General features: G+C 40.1%; 1 protein-coding gene across 1 annotated transcript in view; it reads right to left on the reverse strand.

The window, feature by feature from the left end:
• Nucleotides 1-22,629, reverse strand: part of LOC102779832 (transmembrane protein 132C) — a 189,098-nt gene that overhangs the window by 68,238 nt on the left and 98,231 nt on the right. Inside the window, exon 4 of the mRNA XM_087843628.1 lies at nucleotides 11,874-12,017. Within this exon, the coding sequence (XP_087699754.1) occupies nucleotides 11,874-12,017 (144 nt within the window). The remainder of the gene's footprint in view (nucleotides 1-11,873; nucleotides 12,018-22,629) is intronic.

Below are 22,629 nucleotides of genomic sequence, written 5' to 3' on the forward strand. Positions count from 1 at the left end.
CTTTGATGAATGTCATCCCGTCTGCTCCAACAACATCAGTGCCTCTATTCTAAAGACAAACAGTTTTGGATTTACCCTGCTGTGCCAGCCCATTTTCCCTAATTCTCTCTCTCCACAAACACACACATCCATCCACACAGCCTGGGAAACGTCAAGCAGCCTAGTTCTACACCCCAAGGAGTGCAATGAGGTTTAACCCATGGCCCTAAACTAAAGTCTTAATAAGTAACTAATTAGAGAAACAGCTCTCATATGCTCTGATGCCACACAGGATAAACCAAAGATGTGAGAGCCGAACACTGAAGATGTCGTTTCCACCCTTGTGCACATTGTGTCGAAATATCCACTATTACTTAAACAGCGTATAGTTGTGTATCCCTCAAACAGGGATCAGTCTTTTTTTGTGTGTGTCATGGTCTACTGGCATTTACAATCAGTGCCTGATGTATAGCGGTTAAGTCCAATTAATTCTTTGGTTCTTATATTTGGAAAGCAACTTCAAGTTTTCTGGAAAGCAGAAAAATTGACCTCTGATCTTTACCTTGAGTTGAAGGTCACAGAGATTCGAACCCATCTGAGATTTTTAGTAGATGTACCTGTGGTATCAATTTCCTAAATTGCTTCATTCTTGAGTTGTTCACAAAGTTGGGTGTCCACGCCACCCGCTAGCCTGCCAGTCCCACCAGTCCAACCAGCAGAGTGACAACATCAGACTTTTACACTGAGGAGTAAAACCATACTAAAGGAATCCACCTTGTAAAATGCTCTCATACCAGAAGATCATGAACAAGGTTTTTATCTGAAGCTTGTTCAGTTTGTTTTTTGACAGTGTGCATCCATCTTTGCGAAGCAATATTGTAATCTTTGACGTTGATTATGTCGAGTACGTTGTCATTGTCCTCGCTCTAACCTAGACACTGAGTGACATTTAATTTCTCTCTGTTTGTTATTTAACACTGCTCATCCAAACTCCTTCAAATTTGGCACTACACTTCCAGATAGAATGGCTATTGAGAAAAACAGCACGCATAAATTTAGCCAAAAAGAAAAATAGCTATTATCCAACTTATCAGTAAAAACACACAAATAAAGAACTGGCAGATGACACAGCATTTATCTTTTAGTGATTAGATCAGGTAATATATTTTGTGGTCACTGATTGAACACTCAATTCACTCTATTCATAGTTAAATCTTGCCAACAGTGTTTAGTTGTTCACAAATGATGTCATATCAATTAGTGCAGATATGATATTAAGTTTTAGTCTTAATATACAGTACCTAAGTCATCTTGTACACTTGTTAAAACAGAAAAAGAAAGCATTGTATATGCTGGATGTACTTTATGCTGTTTGTATTTCTAAAGAAAAATGTATAACTGTATAGGAAACTGTTGCTGACTGAGCTTAAGTTAGGTACAGTTAACTCAGGTACAGTTCTCTGTAGGATTTCTTTCACTCATACAGTACAGAGTCTGCTACAATATCAATACACAACATACTAATACATGAAGAAGAGCTACAAAGGGGATTTTTTTATTTTTAAATTGCATTTCTTAGTAATAAAGACAAATTTATGGTAGTAAAAACAATACGTAGTTAGTTTAAGATAGCCAACAGGTCAATTTAAACAAAACAACAACAACAAAAAAGTATAAATAAGCTAGAGTTCATATCTAGTTTTATATCCGTGATAAAGTGAGCATACAAGAAATAAAGATAAAAACCGTTCTGTGAGTCACATTTACATATAAGATATTCACTCAGAGGTAAATTGTTAGATTTGTATTGTTCATTGTCATTTATGCTTAGAAATATTTACTCACATATGCTTCGAAGTATATAATCAGTTGTAGATTGAAAGAATGTCTCATCCTAAGAGGTCTGTAACAACTCTGTGTAGCATGAAGATGGGGGTGCGTTCACTCCTCTAGGAGAGGTCGTATCTTCTCTGATATATGGTATAGCAAACACACGTATATCTGTTTGAGTGTAAGAGCCTTTTGTTTAGATGGACCGCTAGACTCCTGGCACCAGCTCTGGGGAGTCTTCATGGGGTCACACTCTGACCCCCCCCCCCCCCCCCCCCCCCCCCGACACACACACACACACACACACACACACACACACACACACACTTACACAACGCACAGGCAAGGTACTCTTTGTGTGTATGTAGACGTCATATGTTAATGATAGGTTTGTTTAAGCTACAAACCTATCATTAATTGGTCCTCCGAGCCGGAGCCCTGGAGTCGACATTCACCGAGGGGAGAAGAGACACGCTGAAAGACTGACGTCAGCCAGGAAGTTCCTGTAGTAAAATCCCGAGACGTGAGAATTTGTCATCGGGCCGGTGGATTAGCTGTCTGCCTTTTCTCCTCGATGAATGATGATCAGCGGGATTTGAGGCTATACTACACGTTAAGCAACACGAGTAAGTTTAGAGTCCAACTCTATAACTGTACGTCTTCGCCGCTTAGTGGGGCGTTGTCCGTGGCCACTTAGTGGGGTCCGCCGCTTTGTGGGGAATTGAGGAGTTCTGCGGGGTCCAGACGTGCTAGACAATAGGCCTATTCTTTGTTGTTGTTTGTAGTGTTTGTGTGAGTGAGTGTGGAGTAGAACACATGATTTGTGACGCCGGCTGTTGTTGTTATCATGGTTTCCTAAGCAACCAAGAGTGCGTCAGAGGGTGACGAGACGTTTATGATGGAATTCGCTCTTGGCAGCGCAAAGTATTTAGAATACTGGCACAAAAAATATGATTTTGGGTGTAAACTGCTTGCTGGAAAATGTTGGAAGTTTTCAGAAAACACAGCAGCCTTAAAGAGTGCGTGGAGAAGGCCAGCCCACATCAGCAGCAGTTAAGATATGCTCTGGTGAATGGCTTTCCCCCACCCCTTGCTGAAACAACGTGGTTAGATGATTCTTCAGATTGCCCTGATCAATAACAGCCTGTGCTCCAGACCATTAATTTAACCAGTTGTTAAAAGTAATTTGCATTAAGCTTGGGTTGCTCAAATTCAGTACGATGTCTTAAGAGCTGAAGTAAAATAGGTAAATATTTAAACTAATGACGTGCATAGCGGCACTTGACCTGTTTGAAAGACTGTCATCCTAATATGAGCCATTGTTGAGATTTAGAGCACACCTATGAAAACAACTAATATGCTGAACCCTGTATGAAACAGCTGAAAACTACATGATGGAGAAGCTGAATTGAATATGAAAGTGCAAGTCTTTGCCACTGTGGGCAAAGCACGCAACCACTGTGTGAGGTTGCGTTGCGGTCTCTTCTGAGCTGATGAGCAAGCTACACATTATCAGATCGAGAGCTGGCTGAGAACTCATCAAAGAGAGGGAAACAGAACTATGATAACTGGAGTGTGCAGTGTTTCCGTGAGTTCAGCTTCTTCTTTCAGATGCGCAGCAGTTTTCCTGTATCTTGACTCATGTGTGTAGAGTGTTCATAGCATCAGCATCATGTTTTGTTTATTTGTTTTGTTAGTTTGAAAAATAATTAAATAAACTTGTGATCATACTTATGGATCACCATGGCACATGCCATTGGCCATATGATTTATTTATGCAGATGAAAAAAGTGAGTGTGAATGTGCCTGACGTCACAGTGTGTGTGTGCGCTGTGTAAAAGTAATTGCCTCCAATTGTGAGAGCTGTGATTCTGCAGGTCACCAGCTATTGTAAAGAGAGAAAAAAAGAATAAAAAGAGACAAAATTTACATTGTAGATGAAAAATAATAATAGGAAAAGGTTTTGTGTTTATCAGTGTTTATCAGTTTATCAGTGTAACAACTACAATCTCATTTTCTGCTTTTAAGAAAGGAGAGTTCAAAAAACAGAGAGAGATGTGTGTTGGTTAAGCAGTGATGATAATAATGAAAAAGTCTTAGTTTGTCACTTTCAGATGAAAAGCAGACCTGGATCAATTTTCCACATGTAGCGGTCGGAAGAAAGTTATAGTTTAACATCACTGGAAACGTTCAGGCCAAGTTTCTGGCTGAATTGTTTACAGCGCCATGTGACCCTCAACCTAACAAGCGAGCTCTCACTCCTCCCTGAAGACAAGGAATGCAGCTCCAAAGAGCTATAACATGGCAGATAAAGAGACAGCAGCAGAGTCCTGAGCAAAGAGTCAGCAAGGAGCAGCAGTGTGGACAAACAGCATCAGAGAAGAAAAGCAAACCCATCATCCTGACTGATTGGATGAATGGCACTGTGTTTCCAACAAGCTGCAACTTCACTGTGCCTGTGAAAAGAACTTATGAGGAGAACTGAGGAGACTGTTGGAGTTTGACATTTGTCACTTTTGGAGTAAAATGGCAAGAAGAGACAGTGAAACACAGGACAAAGCTGAAAGAGAACTGCCTGCTATTGGACTGTTGAAGTGAGAGAGGACAACAGAGTGAGAGTAAGTGAGAATGCTGTGTCTGAGTCTGAAACACTGCAAAAAGAAACATACAAAATCACACACACAAGCAGGATATGCATTAACCCTACTAACACAAACACAAGTGAGCTCATGAAGATTAGACAGCATCTTAAGCATGTGAGTCTGTTTATCATCTTGTGTGATGAGAAGTGATGCAAAGACCAGTGGACTCATAGCAAAGTAGTTAAAATGATCAAATAATGGCAGAGAAGTGTGTAGGAAAGGCAGCTTTAAGAACATGCCCTGCTGGATATGCAGCTCCACAGACATCCATTAAACCTGCCTAATAACACAAACACACATGCAATGAAAATCAGCTTGTTATCTCTCATCAGTGTTAAAATAGTGTAAATTTAACAGACACTTGTTATCAAATGCTGACAACTAACTCTCTAGGTTGCAGGACAACAGTTTCATTTTTGTGGGAAAAAAGATTCTGGTCTGACCAACCAGTGATCAGACAATAAATTTAGTTGTTAATACAGTAAATTGGGAGATGCTTTCTGCTAGATTGATGCAGCACAAGTAATTTACTGTATGAGGGAAATTGTCTTTTGTGATAATATTTTGAACATATATTTCTGTTGTCCTGTCAACTTAGTGGGTTAATAGCTGATATGCAAATTAGTTGATCGTTCTTAGATTAATAAAGGTGACTAAATTCTAGCACAAGTGACTAGGATGTGTTGGAGTTTGTTAGAGTGGAGACTCTAAAACACTGAGTTTCCTGTTTTGATGTGCGAGTGAATCCTGCATGCAGATACACAACTCTGAATACGTAAGAACAAACTTCCTTTGTGAAGTGCATGACAACATGTCACATGTTTTATGATGAAGGGGAAAAAGGAAAACTGAATAAAATGGGTCTGTGGCCTAAATGAGTGAAGAGCACAGACCTGGGGATTAAACTCATATCTAATAAGACATTAGGGTTATGTTGTGTGTTGTGTGGCTACTGATGGATGGTTTGGAGTTAATCTAGCTGATCATTTTTCTTTTCTTGTGAAGTTGAGCCTACCAATTAGGTTTGGTATGATTTACCCTCCTGTGATGAGGAGCATGTGTCATGACTTAACAATGCCTTTTTATTTTGATACTTTCACAGTGCACTGAAAGTTTTGTTTGATAATCTCTGTCATTTGAGCAGATCTGCACAATTAGAACGAAAGCGCTATATGATACATCGTCGAGAAAACTGTTGCAAGTGAGTTTTTCCACATTAAAATGGGCTCGGGAGAAAGCCACTTATTTGGGACAATTAGAAAATGAGTCCCTGCCTAAAAAGGATTCAGCGAGGTAATCCAATCTAAAGTTCTTCTTTTTCTTTTGAAATGACGTCATTTTGCTGAGGGTGGAAACAAAATGCGACGATAGGTTCCACTATCAGCAAAGAAAGAAAGAATGAATGAATGAATGGAAAATGAGTGGAAAAAACTGACTGACTGGTAGAAGCTAACAAAAGCTGACAAAAGCTGACAAGACTTGACTGACGTAACACGACTGTGCGATGTTAACCCCCACCTGACAAAGGTGTGGATGAATCTATGTGTGTTTCTTTTACAGGAGCAGAAAGATGACAGCAACGTCCTAGGTTGCATGACGATTTAACCTTTTAAATGCCACTTTCTGTGTTTGTGCATCTACCAGAAGGGTGTTATTCACTACCTTGTGTTGCTCACTGAGGTCACTGTGAGAAAGTGTGTATACACCTGCACAGCGCTAACTTTTGCATTTTCTTTTCTACAGCATTACAGTTCTTCATGTGATTTGATCATGATTTTTCCTACTACAGGATTTCTGGGTTTATGTGTGAAGAAAACTGTTTACAGGTTATGAGTTGGTGATGCTGTTACACTGTGTTGTTGGGAAATGTTGAAGGTTTACTTTGACAATGTGAATAACATGTGAGATATTTCCTGTGTTGAAACTAGTATCACTTCTTTCCACAGCTATGGATGGTTAACTTTATGGTCTTTTATAGCACCTCTGGAACCTGTCCACCTACGCCTGACCAAAAGGATGATCCATGTGTTTTGCTAATGTTTGTTTTTCTAAGAATGCATGTAGAGGATTCAGCAGAGACAGACAAGTGACATGAGAAAACAAATAGGAGACGCAGTGTTTATGGGATAGTTTAATATGGGGCTCATTAGCTGGCCACTATTGAGCTCCTAGTGATAAATGAGTGGAGTGACTTTGCTTAAGGGAAGTCACCGATTACATTAATGTTGACTGAGTACGATCCATGTCCATGGGGTGGATTATGGCAATAATTGTAGTTTAACCCTTTAAAGCCGGTCGGAGCGGGCACGCTCCGTTTTGCGTAACTATTTTTAAATCCCGGTAGCACTGCAACCACATAAGCTAGCGCAATAATTTTTTTTGCATATGAAACCGGAGGAGTTGTACTTACATCTTATGCCATCAGCTTGTCCTAGGTCACAGTTTCCTTCCACATATAGCTTTGCAAAAACTGCATAAAAAGCACTTGCATCAACAAAAACATAATATTCCAGAAACACGCTTTGCCGATCCGATCAGCTGTTTGAAACACTTCCTACATCCATCAGCGTGAACTATCACATGTTCGCCATGACCTGGCCGAAACCGGAAGTGACGTCATTTTGCGGAAATGTAGTTTTTTACCATCAGGACCTCATGAGCCTATACTGATGTTTTTAAAAGTTATCTTTGACTTTATGACTTTCTGTGTCGTTTCTGGGATGCTTAGGACTCATATTGCACTGCTGGAAATAGTTTATTTTGATGCATATGCTGCTTTTTTGCAAATTTGCACTATAATATTTATTTTCGTTTTTCCTGCAGTATATAAAAATTGGTGTATAGTGTACTTGTGTCTTGCTTTGCTGTGTAATTAAATTGTCTTCAACGTTCCAGTGAATAGGTTTAAGCTACAAACCTATCATAAATTAGAGGCACTTTTTTCTAATTTCATGAACATAGTGTGGGACTATTCCCGCAAAGTTATTGGAGATAGAGAGCCCTGCTGTGGCGAGTAAGACCTAGTTACAAAGCAGTGACGTCCATAGGTTTTCCACTTGGGATTTACATTCAAAAAGTGTCTGAATGGGTTGTGACAGTTGTGACAGTGAGGTAAACTGAAGTATGAAGATTACTGCTGCGGCTGAGTGATGATTTACAAAAACATACAAACCTATAAAATAAAAAAATGACTTATCACACAGATTATCGCACAGATTGACAAGTACAGTTTATTTCTTATCAGAAAAGAAAGATCAATTTATGGTATTAGGGAAGTATGATACTTTATGTACATCAAGTAGCGTCACTTCAAGTTGAAATTCTTTAAAAAAAACAGGATATTTTTAAAGGGTTTTCTATTTGCTCCACAGCTGCTCTTTTTTTCTTACCTTAAAGAAGAGAAGCTGAATCAATACTTTTTTTTTCTTAAAATCAAAACAAGAAACACTTTCTAACACATCAACCTGCTTTGGGCATCAGGGCAATGGTTAGTACTGCCAACTCACATGAAGAAGGTTATTGTCTTAAAGTTTACACCTGTACGTACTTTATCCAGACAGGAGCAGATAGAAGTTTAACACTTATCAAGACCGACTCTTTTTTTTTTTTACCAAAAAAGAAGAACTTTAATGAATGAGTCACTCACGTTGATCAACAGAAATGAAAACAAGGCTTGAATAGAACACAGTGAGAGGAACATTTCCAATAGCTATGCAATTTATTGGTTTTGAACAAATGGGTGAAGTTATGTTTTGATGTACTTTTTTTTAACTTGATCTGTAAACCTTTTCCATACAGTCCCCCTGTGACTATAATGCTGTGATATTTTACTTTAGTCCTTACTGGTGTGCATAATGCATAAGGATTTTGCTCAGGTCATGACGATTTGGTCTCATTTGGATAAACATAAGGATAAACATATATTGAACAAAGTAATGTATGAACGTGTGATTAAAATGTGATTTTTATTCTAAAGTGGTTTGCACATAAGCACATTGCTTACTGTTTGAATGCTTTGATGACAACTTTATGTGCTTCTAAAGAAAAAGAAAAGTTTTTAAACTGATTTAAGGTCTGATGTATATCAGTTATTTTGTCATGGTGAGTTGAAATGTACTGGACCTGAGACCTCATGATTCTACCCTACTTGTTTAGGGTAGACACATTAACAGTTACTGCTTATTTCTGTAATCTCTATTGATCACGATTATCTGTGCCTTCTCCAAATAGCTTCCAAGTCCACCTTTGACTTTAATAGATCATGGCGCTGCAGAGATTTCTCTCTTCCTCTTTTGTGGCTACATTGTCAGTTTTCATTACCTAAGAGGGAAAAATGCTTTCATCTAAATTCCCTAAAATCTATGTTTGCTATTATAACTTTTGTAAGGTTTTATATTACATTAAATCTTCTTGTTTCTGCTGGTCTCTTTAGGGGTCTGCCTCCATCTCACCCTATCACATGCATCCTCTTCTGTCACACCTGCCCTCTGCATGTCCTCCTTCACTACATCCATGAGTCTCCTCTGTGGTCTTTCCTCCTACCTGGAAGCTACATAACAACATCCTTGTCTAGCATATCCACTATTTCACCTCCGCATGTTTTCAGACCATCTCAGCTTCGCCTCTCTAACTTTGCCTCCAAACTGCTCAACCTGATTTGTCCCTCTGATATACTCATTTCTAATCCTGTCCATCTTGGTCACTCCCAGTGAAAATCTTTAACTGCCACTTCCAGCTCAGCCTCATGCCTCCAAACTATAAATCATAGTAGGTCTTACAGCCATCTTGTAAACATTTCCTTTCACTGCCATGCTTCTGTCACAAATCTCCCCTGACACTCGTCTCCACCCACTCCACCCTGCCTGCATCTCTTCTTCACCTCGCTTGGACTCACCTCCCCTGTGCACTGACATTGGTATTACATTGGCTTTGGCACAAAATAAATATTGTGGGAAGATCTGCATACACTTTCCAACTTTAATCAACTGGTGGATTAAAGTTGCTCCTTTAGGCACCAAATGTTTAAAACTTTTACTGACAGTAGTATGCAATGACACAGATTATAACAGCAGGAAAGACTAAAGCTAAATGTGTACAAGAAAACACAGGGAACACTGCTGGAGGCAATGTGGTGTTGCTTCGTGACCTCCAATGAAAGTGGGCAGATGAAGTGACAAAAACACACAAACTCTCTACTGAGATCGAACTGCCCCAACATCATCCTCGGGGTATACATCTTTGAAGCTCTCCTACTGATTCTGTTTTAATGCTAAGCAAAGTAGGTTGACGGACATCTGACCAATATCTTTTAGTCAATCTAGTCAAATACAATGTCTCCCTGACTATGAACATACTGCTGATGAGTACGAAAAAAGTATGTCAAAAGCAAGTACGAGAGTTAAATATTAGATACGTATTTAGGGACTTGGACCAGTGAAGTTTATTTGAAAAACCTCTGGGAGACAGTGGACAATAGGATCCCCCTGCTCAGGAGACGAAGCATACTGTGATTTGTGTATTTTATGTTATTTACATACCTATATTTTTTATGTATTCCACATATTTTTATCTTTTCAATTAAATAGAAAAAAAAACATGACAGCTGCCGTCTACCAGTTTACAACCCTCAAAGAGATTTTCTTAATTACAGTTATGGTCATTTCATGCACATGTGTAGTAAATAACAGAACACTAAATAAGTTACAGATTTTCCACATTACTCAATTTGATGAATAACCCAAAAAACTTGAAATCCCAGGTTCGTGGTCATTTCAATACTTCAAGGCAGTCTTTTGCTGAGTGGTGAATTGCAAGGTGTAGTACGCAGTCAACATGTATGACCTTGATATGAGCGGTCCTGTATAATTCACTGTATCTTCCCCTCAGCAGGGCTGTGAAAGAGAAATATGTAAATGATAGATGACTTGTCTTTCATCACAGCCGTCACCTTGACACCCAGGAGGAAATAACAACCCAGCCAGTGGGGTGTGTCACTTCCTGTGTGGAGCTACTTTGTCTTTTCCTAAAGCCATTTAGCTGCAGAAGTGAATGTCAAGTACTGTAGACTGCCACGCACAGAGACACGCACAGTTATCACTCACTGATTGAAAACAGCGACCTCTGAGCAACAATCACCTACATGCAGTGCTTTAAATCCTTTTGACACATAATGACTTTAACTAAGTTTGTTCTTGTAAATACTTTTAAGTAATTGCATTGTATAGTTGTAAATTAGAGGTTTGCTAGATTTCAGCATATAAAGTATATAATATTTATATACATTTTACCTGATAACCACTTAAGTGTAGCATCATTACTAGTTACCAGCACATGAAGGTTTCACAATCTCAAAATGTTTTTAACACGTCCAATAATACTTACACATCTGTGTCAGTTTATCTTATTGTCTTGGAAATCTGATTTTTATACTAACAGCTCTTTGATATTTCTTGAATCCTCTTTAAATGTAACACTAGTTGTCTCTGCTTGTAATTAGAGTATCACACCATGCTATAGACATTTTTGGATAGAAGCTGCAAAGGATCAAGCATCAATACCAAACTGCAACAACGTGAAATCTCGAGAGGTGTCTGCAGTAAAACAAAGTCTAAATAACTTGCTTAATGTAATGTATGTATACTTGACATTCAATTAATTTTATAAGACTTGAAAGTTTGCTATAGTACAAGATGTTAACTGGAAAACGATATTTGTTGTTCACCGTTTTCAGTTGTGCATTTGGTTTCCCATAGCAGGACTGTTCATGTTTGACTGATACTTAACGCATCATGCATTATGTAACAGTGGATTTCAATAAGCTGTGTGTACACAGAAGGTGTAGTGTGCTGAGATGCTCAGTGTGACTATGTATGTGTGTTTAAGTCCAATACTAAATTTAGGGTTGGCTGAGGTTTTTCGAAGTGCTCAGTACCTGAACCCCTCTAAAAGAAATTGTACCTATGCAAAACATGCTGAAAATAAACTTAAGTGTAACATTTGCTTTTGTTGCATTTGCAGACAAAGTATATGCATTTTGATGAATGCCTTTAATGTGCAGTTACAATGCTACATGTTCAGATATCCTTTTAAGTATCTAATGGTATGTAGACAGAAAGAAAAATATCAGATATTACCAAAATTATCCTTTAAGTCCAAGCATACATGAGACTTTATGTTCCTCAAACAATTCATTTTATTGACTAAACTTGGGACTAGCTGAGAACCTGCATGAATGGCAGTGCCAAAGATTAATATTTCCCATGCTGAATCATGTTCTCCTTCATACTCTTTTTTTTTGCAATCACTCTTTCAGCACCTGAGAAACCAAGCGGGGTGTTGCTGTTTGGTTGTTCAGCAGGGATGTAAGGTTATTATTTCAGTCACACACTCATTAATTCAGTAGAAGGAGGGAGTCAGACGGACCTTTGACTGAAGCTGTTCTCCTTCCTGTGGCAGTGCAGGGTGACAACTCTGTGACCTTCACTTCTGACATCCTGACTCACCGTCCACATAACTGGGTTACTGGCTCTAGCTCCCAAGAACGCCACTCCATCTTTCAGCTTGACCCTGAAACACAGAAATATACTGGTCAAAAGTCCATCCATCTATGAGCACGACAAGGAATGGATGGAGCCTATCCCAGAATGGTGGTGGTGGTGGTGGTGGTGGGTGTGTGTGTGTGTGTGTGTGTGTGTGTGTGTATGGAAGAAAACGTGGCAACTCCTGCTAACAGTCAATTAGGAAGAAGGAAAACGGAAAAAAATGAGAAGAACCAGCAGCTGAAACATTAGAGACTGAAAAGGTTAAGCACAACACTTAAGAAACGTCGAACGCTGCTGGATGGTCTATGCTTGAAAAAGTTTACAAGTCAGATTTATTCTATTAGCAGTCGTAACACCAGGATGACAGATGGCATGCTAGCTGAGTCAGGGTTAGTGAGTTTAAATTAAATTCTGCAAAAGTTAAACAGAATTAGCAAACACACCGTAGTATCTTGTATGGCAAGTCTTGTTTTGCAAACAAAAATAAGGGCAACAACTTGACACCAAGCACCATTTCAGACAAATTGTGTCCATTTTTTTCCCTCTCCAGTATCTACAGCTTTCATGCCACTTCTACCTGCGTCCCACCCTTTCCCCCCCCTGCAATCGCTTCCATTACTCATGGTCACAGTCTGTGGGAGGATACTGAGATAGTGAGAAACCATGACCTCCCCTTCTTCCAGTATGTCAGCAGCTGCTTTCTGCATTCTCGTCTGTCACATGAAGTTACTTCCAGTTCTTTTACAACATGCCAAGCCGCTCTTTTTCAAACCTTTGGCACAAATGTAGCCGTATGTATCAAGTAGAAAAGGAAGCAGAAGAGGAAGATAGATGCCACGTGAAAGCTGCTCTAAAGTAAAACACCGGAGAACAAAAAGAAAAAAAAGTGTGGTGAAAGGAACATTTTCATTCACTGAAATTTCAGCGCTTGGTAATTTTCCCCCTACATCAAAATAATTGAAGACTGTCCTCATTCTGCATCTTTGAAAGACTTGTAAAGGAAGAAAAAAACATGAACGTTAACGGGGGGTGATGACATGACATTCTGTGAAGCAGTGCTTAGAAGAGAACAGTCATTACATCTTCCATGTTCAACCAGGCTCCTTTGATCTTATCATGGTCGCTGCTGCGGTAATAACTGGCCTTGTGTTGGTCGCTGCCTCTGACGAGCAAAGATAAAGGCCGCTGGTGTGGAAGGCGCAGGCAATAACTAGGAGGAGACAGCTGATTGCTGTCTGCCCCCCTGTGTCCAAGTCGTCACCTTAGCCACAGCACAGTAATTACCACAAACTTGCAAGCAGATGTAGCACTGATAGAGAACTACAAAAGGACCAATGATCAACTAATTTCATGCAGCATTCTGTATGCTGCATTGATCACATCTCAAACTCCAATTTCACAGAGTAAATGCACTGCATTTTCCTTCTTTTCCACACCAGTTTATAGCTGGTGCAAAATGAACTTGAACAACAAGTTGATTTGTCTGTTTATGCTGATACCTGCATTTACAGGGGGCGGTTGGCCAAACTTAACTTTTACAATATGCTCTGCATTTCAGAGTAAATGATCAGTTAATCAATACGTTGTAGTTGATGAATTACACTCCACTACAGTGTCGATGTGCTCTCTGTGTTCTTTCTTTCTTACTATAATATTCTGTTTTTCCTGAAATTCATCCACTCTTTGACGTAAAAAACAAAGCATCTCCTATAGGGTCGGAGCAGGGGGCTGAATTAACAAATGGCATGTTGTAAATGAGATTGGTTTGGCTAATGTGATTTCTGGGGGAGGGAGGACAAACGGGGGGGGGGGGGGGGGAGGCAATAAAGGAAAGCAATTTGAAGGGAGCTCTCCTTTCACATGCATCAGCACATGAAGCTGCCTCATTAATTCCATGAAACCGTGCATCAGTGGGATGAGTATTTACAGATGAGATGAGGTTGTCAGAAAAGACAGGTTTCAACTCCACCCAACTGACGCTCAGAAATGACACACCAGAATGGCCATAGTCCAAATAACATGTCAGCACACCTTCCACTCTTACATCCATCTTGCATACTGAAAGAAATACCTATGTGCATTAATATTAATGCACTTTACACAGCAGGAAATTGAACAGAATACAAAAACACATTGCAAACATCCTGTAAGATCAGGTGTTGTATGTTACGTATTTCAATCTGGTAATTGCCCTGGATGATTAGGTAAGGAATTGCCAGCTATTGTGGATAACTATTGTAGCTTTGGGGCTTGGGGAAGTATGCCTGTTTCAAATATTATTGGAATTCATCTAATATTTCACTCAAAAACAGAAATCTAATATTGGTTCTGCAGAAAGTCATTAAGAATTCTCCTTTGAGCTCAACTGCACCAAATGTCATGACAATCTAGCCTACAGTTGTTGAGATTTTTCACTCTGCTGGAGCAAACTGGGTGACAGACAGGCAAACCAACACACTGAATAAAATATACATGCATGCATCTATGTTTTCAGATGCCAGTAGTTCCAGCTTAGCGGCCCCACCAGAAGGCTGAATCACCTTCATACACTATTAGGACCACTTTCTACTCACTATAGAGCCTGTAACAAAATTGTATATCGTTTTTCATTAGCTCTGATTTCCAGTTTATTGTAAGGAATTATACAGGTTTTGCCTCAGTGCAATATAAAAAAAAAGGGTAAAATAAAAAATAAAGGGGTGCTATTACCTTTTTTAAAAAATAAATAAATACTATTATGAGTACTATTCACAATTTCCTCTTAAGACACAGGGGATCCAGAGAAACATAACAGTGCAAACAGTTTAACATGCCATAATTGACATACAGGTAAAGGCCCCAGGAGACAGGACTGGATTAAGCATAAAGCAAACCTGTTTATTGAAGCTGTTTGCAAAGTCAAGGCAAAACTAAATCCACATGTGGGGCAGGGGGACAGGATCACAGACACTCTGACAAGAAAGGTGGAAGTTATTTATACACACAGGGTTAATTAGGGGAAGTGGACACAGCTGGGGAAAATTGTGTGAAAATGACATGAGAAACAAATTGTCAAAATAAAATGTGCTGCCGTTTAAAAAATAATAAATATTCCTCTACAGTAGATTCAGGAGAAAACAGCCTTTGGCTTTCCTACAAAGTACCCCTTTTTAACTCCATACAGGGAAGAAGGAAACATCCATTTGCTAATATCAGGAGCAGGACTTTAGAGTTTATGACTTAATATATTTGTAAAAATGGAATAACTATGTGTTCACGAACTGCAGATTCAAACTTGTGAATGATTATTTTTTTCTATTCTTTTTTTTTTTTTTTAAACACAGGAGTGTGGCTGCTAATCTCTTTCAGCCCTTCACAGCCAACAAAGCCAACAGAATGTGAATGTATTTTCTTCTAGAGATGTCCATTATAACTGCAGGATGTTGCAGTTAGCAGCTTCGGTGCTGGAAATTAACAATTTGAAAGAAGAAGCTGCATAACTAAACTTTGTCACGAATTCAAAAGTCAACGAACAGGCAACTGTTTGACACACAGCAGGAATACTTCTAGGATTTTTGGTGAGCTTCCTGCCACTCTGAATACATTTCACTTCTCTTTTATTTAGTTAACGATAGTTTTGACTCTGAAACAGCGGTGCTTAGTGAGTTCATGAAACGGTGAAGCAGAATGAGATCTGGATGATCTCCCCAAACAGCGTCATCTCTGCTCTTACAGATTGCAAGTGCTAAAAGTCAAAGTCAGTTTCTGATTTGACTGATGTTCGTGCTGTTGACTGTTTCAAGAGCTAAAAATCAGAGGGAGGGGGTTGAATATTTATCCTCGCAGGAGATAAAAAATAATCAAGCAGAGGGAGGGAAATCCCTCTCTCCCTAAGCACACACCCTGGTAATACACAGTTGATGATCACTAACTAGGAGATCTTTTTATTTTAACTGCTGATATTGGGATCGTTGAGAGTTATAAATATCTAGGTGTGGTACTTGACCGTAAACTGTAAAAGTTCAACAAAGACTGTTCTTTTTAAGGAAAATTAGATCTTTTAATGTCTCATCTGAGATGTTGTCTTTGTTTTATAGAAGTTTTAGCGAATCTGTGATGTCCTTTTGCATCGCTGCCTGGTTTGGTAACCTGATGGTGAAGAATAAGAATCGGTTGGGACTTCTGGTAAAAACTGCTAGCAAAATTTCAGGGCGCTGGCAAGATGGAATTTTGGCCATTTACAATAGAAATGTGCTTAGAAAGGCTCATTCTATTATTAATTGTTTGAACCATCCACTTCACAGTGAGTTTGAGTTGTTGCCTTCCGGCCGCCGTTTTAAAGAGTCCCTGGGGGGAAGACTAGTTTTCTTTTATCCCTACTGCATCTTGTCTCTTGAGTTCCTGAAGGCTCTGGACATTAGGGCTGTCCTGGTTGACACGCCTCAGGGCGTGGAGATCAGGGGCAGTACCCAGATTCGGATTGGTGCTGCGAATGCTGCACCGGTCCGTCGTGGTGAAGAGAGAGCAGAGTGTAAAAGCGAAGCTCTCAATTTACCGGTCGATCTACGTCCCTACCCTCACCTATGGCCACGAGCTGTGGGTAGTGACCGAAAGAACGAGATCGCGGATACAAGCGGCGGAAAGGAGCTTCCTCTGAAGGGTGGCTGGCCTCTCCCTTAGAGATAGGGTGAGAAGTTCAGCCATCCGGAAGGGGCTCAGAGTAGAGCCGCTGCTCTTCCACATCGAAAGGAGCCAGCTGAGGTGGTTTGGGCATCTGACAAGGATGCCTCCTGGGCACCTCCTGGGGTTGGTGTTCCGGGCATGTCCCACTGGGAGGAGGCCCCATGGCAGACGCAGGACACGCTGGAGAGATTATATCTCTCGGCTGGCCTGGGAACGCCTTGGTGTTCCCCCGGACAAGCTAGAGAAGGTGGCTGGGGAGAGGGAGGTCTGGGCTTCTCTGCTTAGGCTGCTGCCCCCGCGACCCGGCCCCGGATAAAGTGGAAGAAGATGGATGGATGGATGGAGATGGCATCTTGTCTCCTTAATGGCAAATAACTGTCCTTTGACTTTTTATCACTATTATTGTCATTATTATTTTATATTATTGCTCTGTTTATTTTTATCCTGCTGCTAAACTAATCTCCCCTTGTGAGACAATAAAAAAATTAAATTGAATTGAATTGAATTATTCATGAATTTTAAAAACATATGAAAAGGAAGAAAAAAAAAAGACCGTTAATGAAAGACAAGGATCCCAGTAGTAATATAACATCCTCCAGTGGCAGTAGCAGGGATGATTTCAAAACAAAAGCTAGCTTTGGATACGATAGGTCGATTTTAATCACTCTGACATGATAGACAGTCACAGGATTTGAGACAGAAAAAATTAAAACTGCAGGAATAATTGCCTTTAATGACCTTTAATAGAGTACACACATACTCAGTTAAAACTGAGGCAGGACAGATTTGGAATAAACAAAAAACCCAGGACCCAGAAAATGAGGAACAGCATATTACCTTGAAAGGAAAAGTTCACTTCAAGATACAGTGGGGCAAAAAAGTATTTAGTCAGCCACCGATTGTGCAAGTTCCCCCACTTAAAATGATGACAGAGGTCAGTAATTTGCACCAGAGGTACACTTCAACTGTGAGAGACAGAATGTGAAAAAAAAATCCATGAATTCACATGGTAGGATTTGTAAAGAATTTATTCGTAAATCAGGGTGGAAAATAAGTATTTGGTCAATAACAAAAATACAACTCAATACTTTGTAACATAACCTTTGTTGGCAATAACAGAGGTCAAACGTTTACTATAGGTCTTTACCAGGTTTGCACACACAGTAGCTGGTATTTTGGCCCATTCCTCCATGCAGATCTTCTCAAGAGCAGTGATGTTTTGGGGCTGTCGCCAAGCAACACGGACTTTCAACTCCCGCCACAGATTTTCTATGGAGTTGAGGTCTGGAGACTGGCTAGGCCACTCCAGGACTTTCAAATGCTTCTTACGGAGCCACTCCTTTGTTGCCCGGGCGGTGTGTTTTGGATCATTGTCATGTTGGAAGACCCAGCCTCGTTTCATCTTCAAAGTTCTCACTGATGGAAGGAGGTTTTGGCTCAAAATCTCACGATACTTGGCCCCATTCATTCTGTCCTTAACACGGATCAGTCGTCCTGTCCCCTTGGCAGAAAAACAGCCCCATAGCATGATGTTTCCACCCCCATGCTTCACAGTAGGTATGGTGTTCTTGGGATGCAACTCAGTATTCTTCTTCCTCCAAACACGACGAGTTGAGTTTATACCAAAAAGTTCTACTTTGGTTTCATCTGACCACATGACATTCTCCCAATCCTCTGCTGTATCATCCATGTGCTCTCTGGCAAACTTCAGACGGGCCTGGACATGCACTGGCTTCAGCAGCGGAACACGTCTGGCACTGCGGGATTTGATTCCCTGCCGTTGTAGTGTGTTACTGATGGTGACCTTTGTTACTTTGGTCCCAGCTCTCTGCAGGTCATTCACCAGGTCCCCCCGTGTGGTTCTGGGATCTTTGCTCACCGTTCTCATGATCATTTTGACCCCACGGGATGAGATCTTGCGTGGAGCCCCAGATCGAGGGAGATTATCAGTGGTCTTGTATGTCTTCCATTTTCTGATGATTGCTCCCACAGTTGATTTTTTCACACCAAGCTGCTTGCCTATTGTAGATTCACTCTTCCCAGTCTGGTGCAGGTCTACAATTCTTTTCCTGGTGTCCTTCGAAAGCTCTTTGGTCTTGGCCATGGCGGAGTTTGGAGTCTGACTGGTTGAGGCTGTGGACAGGTGTCTTTTATACAGATGATGAGGTCAAACAGGTGCCATTCATACAGGTAACGAGTGGGGGACAGAAAAGCTTCTTACAGAAGACGTTACAGGTCTGTGAGAGCCAGGGATTTTCCTTGTTTGAGGTGACCAAATACTTATTTTCCACCCTGATTTACGAATAAATTCTTTACAAATCCTACCATGTGAATTCATGGATTTTTTTTTCACATTCTGTCTCTCACAGTTGAAGTGTACCTCTGGTGCAAATTACTGACCTCTGTCATCATTTTAAGTGGGGGAACTTGCACAATCGGTGGCTGACTAAATACTTTTTTGCCCCACTGTAATAACGACTAGACGGCATTTAGCAAATGATTGCACTTTCAGGTATTATATCCTGCTGTCACTCAAAACCATCCTTTCTTACATGATGTGTAAATGGCCTTTTGGTTTCCATGACAATAAGTGATAATGATGGAGGAGAATAGGTTAGGTAGGTGGTGGGGCTGATGTTGGGAACGTAACGGTCTCAACATCAGGGGAGATCTTGGTGTTAAAGGTATGTAAGCAGAAAAACAAATTAGCTGTGAGGATTAGAAAAGAAGGGTGTTGTGTCAGGGTGGGTGAAAAAGGCCAGAGTATGGGGAAAACATCCAGCAGTGGAAAGAAGCTAAAGTGAGAGATAATGGATAAGAAACTGGAATATTATATATATAGCAATGGCATTTGCTGTGTGTTCTGATTATACATTTTCAACCAAAAGAGACAGAAATTTATGTCAGTGCCATTATCAAGAGGCTACCTGAAAGGTCTTGAGCTCTAAGTTATAATAATTTTAGTTTAAATGAGAAGAAAAGCGAGCGAAATGATCCCTTGTATTACCCTTAAGGAGTTATCAGATCAATACTCTGGAAAAAATGGAGAAACAATAGAGGGGGAACCCAGTTCATGTAAACACACACAGATGCGATGATATTAAATAGGAGTTTTTTTCTAAGATCATCTTCTTGGGCATGTCCAGATGACTTCAAACACAGATGATGTTTGTATTTGTAGATTGCTCCCTGGAAGTTCTCTTATGACCACATCAACACAACAGTTGCCTCAACGCACTTTATACTGTAAGGTAAAGACCCTACAATAAAACAAAGAAAACATAGCAAGCGTTTTGGGCACAGTGAGAAGGAAAAACTCCCTTTTAACAGGAAGAAACCCTCAGCAGAACTAGGCTCGGGGAGGGGTGGACATCTGCCACGACCTGTTGGGGTGAGGGGAGCAAGAGAGGACAAAATCATGCTCTGGAAGAGAGCCAGAGATTATTAATAATATAATTGTTTCATCGCCTAACACCTCTTACAAAGGGGTGTTAGGTGATGTAGGGTCACAGCACTTATATATACTTGAAACCAATGAAAGGGAAAAAAATAGATTGCAAATTGCTCTGGTTGGTAAACTCATTGTTAAGCATATTCCAAATTGATTTTAAAGAGGTATTTTAGCTGAATTTAATCTACCAACAGAAGGGTAAAATTGGCCAAATTGCATTTAGGTTATTTAGTCAGCCTGTGTTCCATAATTCTCAAACACCTGCAGCTAAATCCTGTTATGAAATATAAACAGGCAAGCTGTTGGGTATAACAGCCTAGATTTTCTTTAGGCTTTTCTCTGTTGCTCTATATCCCTGTCCTCAAAAACGAAATAATCTTCACCAGCACGGGGTAAAATTGAATTAGAAAGTAGCCCCTGACAGCACAACCAGGCTGGGACCTGGACCAATAAATTAGGAGAATGAAACAGGGCTGCACAGGAGCTTTGAGTCAATTAGCTGAGGAGTAGTTGTTGGCGGAGTGTTTTTCGGGGCGAGTGGACACAGGCAGATGTGGAGATAAAGAGAGAGCTAATTCAATTAATGAGTTTGATGCTGTTCCTCCCATTATCAAAGCTAGTTAAAAGTGCTGGTGCGTAGCAATGTTGAGAACTGAGGACAAGATTACCACTATCCAGATAAAGAGTGCACACCAGACAATGCTCATCTCCACCCATGCATGCCGCTGCGTTTCTCTCCATCTCAACCCTTTGTGTCTTTCTCAGCACATCTCTTTTCCCATCTGCTTTTGTCTGTCTTTATCTTTTTCCTTTGAAACATTATGCTCCTCCTCACTGCATCTACACACCCAAACCTCCCTCACCTCAACTCCATACCTCTAGAGTTCTCCATCTGTCTTTGGTGCTCTGCATTTATTCATTAAAAAAATGAATCACAGACCCTTGAATCGGTCATGCTTATTAGTTTTATGTAATGACCTTATCTTGATTGATAAATTTTCATCAGGCAATTTGAAGCACTAATGAGTGAAACATGTTAATTAAGAAAAGCGTGTACAAATAGCCAACAGTTTGCAGGAACTCCTTCCTAGTTTGCAGTGTTTTGGTCCAGCACACCTGTAATTAGGACTTCATAGGGTCTGAGAACGCTGCTGAAAGTGTTCAGAGGTAGTCTTTCTACCACTGTGGTCCAAGCTTTGATGAGAAATATACCACAAGCAGTAGCAATGTCTCAGCTGTTGAATTGATTAAGCAACTGGTCATGTTCATGTGGCTTTAGTTTACATCTTCTGCCATTACTACAGTAGGTTACATTTTAATTTGTCAGCACTGTCTTTGCTTTCTTTATGGTAAGTATTAAAAACCAACACAGGTTTGTTTCTGCTGTCTCTTGTAATCATTGTGCATAAAATCAGTTGGTGATCAAATCCATAACCTTTACATTTTGGGACCAAAAGACGTACCAAATACGTCTGTTGGTTCAAAAAAGAAATATTTGTTTTGGACTTTAAAACAATTCAGACATAAATGATTAACATCTTTATCTGTTCAAGTGATCAATCACTCACCTAATCATCTGCATCCATGATGATTAGGTGAAAACTGAAAAGTGCTGAAACTAAAGGCTTAAATGGCCTCTAACTTTACCTTTCTTATTTTCACTTCTTTCTACCATTCCATGTGCAAAAGATACAGGAAAAAAAAATGTTTTCGTGAGTTATGCTTAATTTTTTTTAGTTCTTTGGGTAACTGCTACAGCTCAGGAGATCAGGAGATCAGGTAGCCCTCAGCTGGAAGGCTAGTGACTCCTCCGGTCTGAATGCCAAAATGTTCTCAAGGAATATGAGTGTTCGTTTTAGATAAAGCCCCAGTTAAACAGGTCTAGAAACCAGCTGGCCACCCTCTAGTACCTACGACTGCTAGGGAAAAAAAATGTGTATTTTCCAAATGGTTTATGAATGGTTGTTCCAAGTGTTAGGTAAAATTGATGACAAAAAAATAGTAGATTGCCACGGTCGGTTGTAGTTACATTGAAGACACCAACCTGTCTACAAACACTTGCCTAATACTTCCTGAGGAGTTGTGAAACTGAAAAGTGCAAGAAACTAGAAACAGAGACCATAAAGTATAAGTTACGCCTATTGTTATATGTTGGCTGTAATGGTTAGACACAACTCTTACTTTAAAAGCAAATGTTCTCCATTACACCTTTTCAGTTACACTACTGCACAACGAATAGTTGGCGACTGTTTGCAGACAAGTTGGGGGTCTTCTAACTTGTTGGCATCTTGCTAGCAAATTGTCAACTTTGGCAATCTGCTAGCCACTAAAGCAATCACAACGAGGTTTTTCCTGCAGCACCTCTGCTGTCATCTCTGTGTGACCAATTTCACCTTGTGACAGCCAGCAAACAATCACCAATCATTTGGCCACAACCTTTTTCACCTAGAGGCAGCCAGGAAAGTACCGAACAGTCTCTAGGCATAAACTGGGGTTGCGCAAATGTGTCCATCTGCGTATACAT

Source organism: Neolamprologus brichardi, chromosome 7, assembly GCF_056152115.1.
Source record: "Neolamprologus brichardi isolate AB-2024 chromosome 7, ASM5615211v1, whole genome shotgun sequence".
Classification (NCBI taxonomy): domain Eukaryota; kingdom Metazoa; phylum Chordata; class Actinopteri; order Cichliformes; family Cichlidae; genus Neolamprologus; species Neolamprologus brichardi.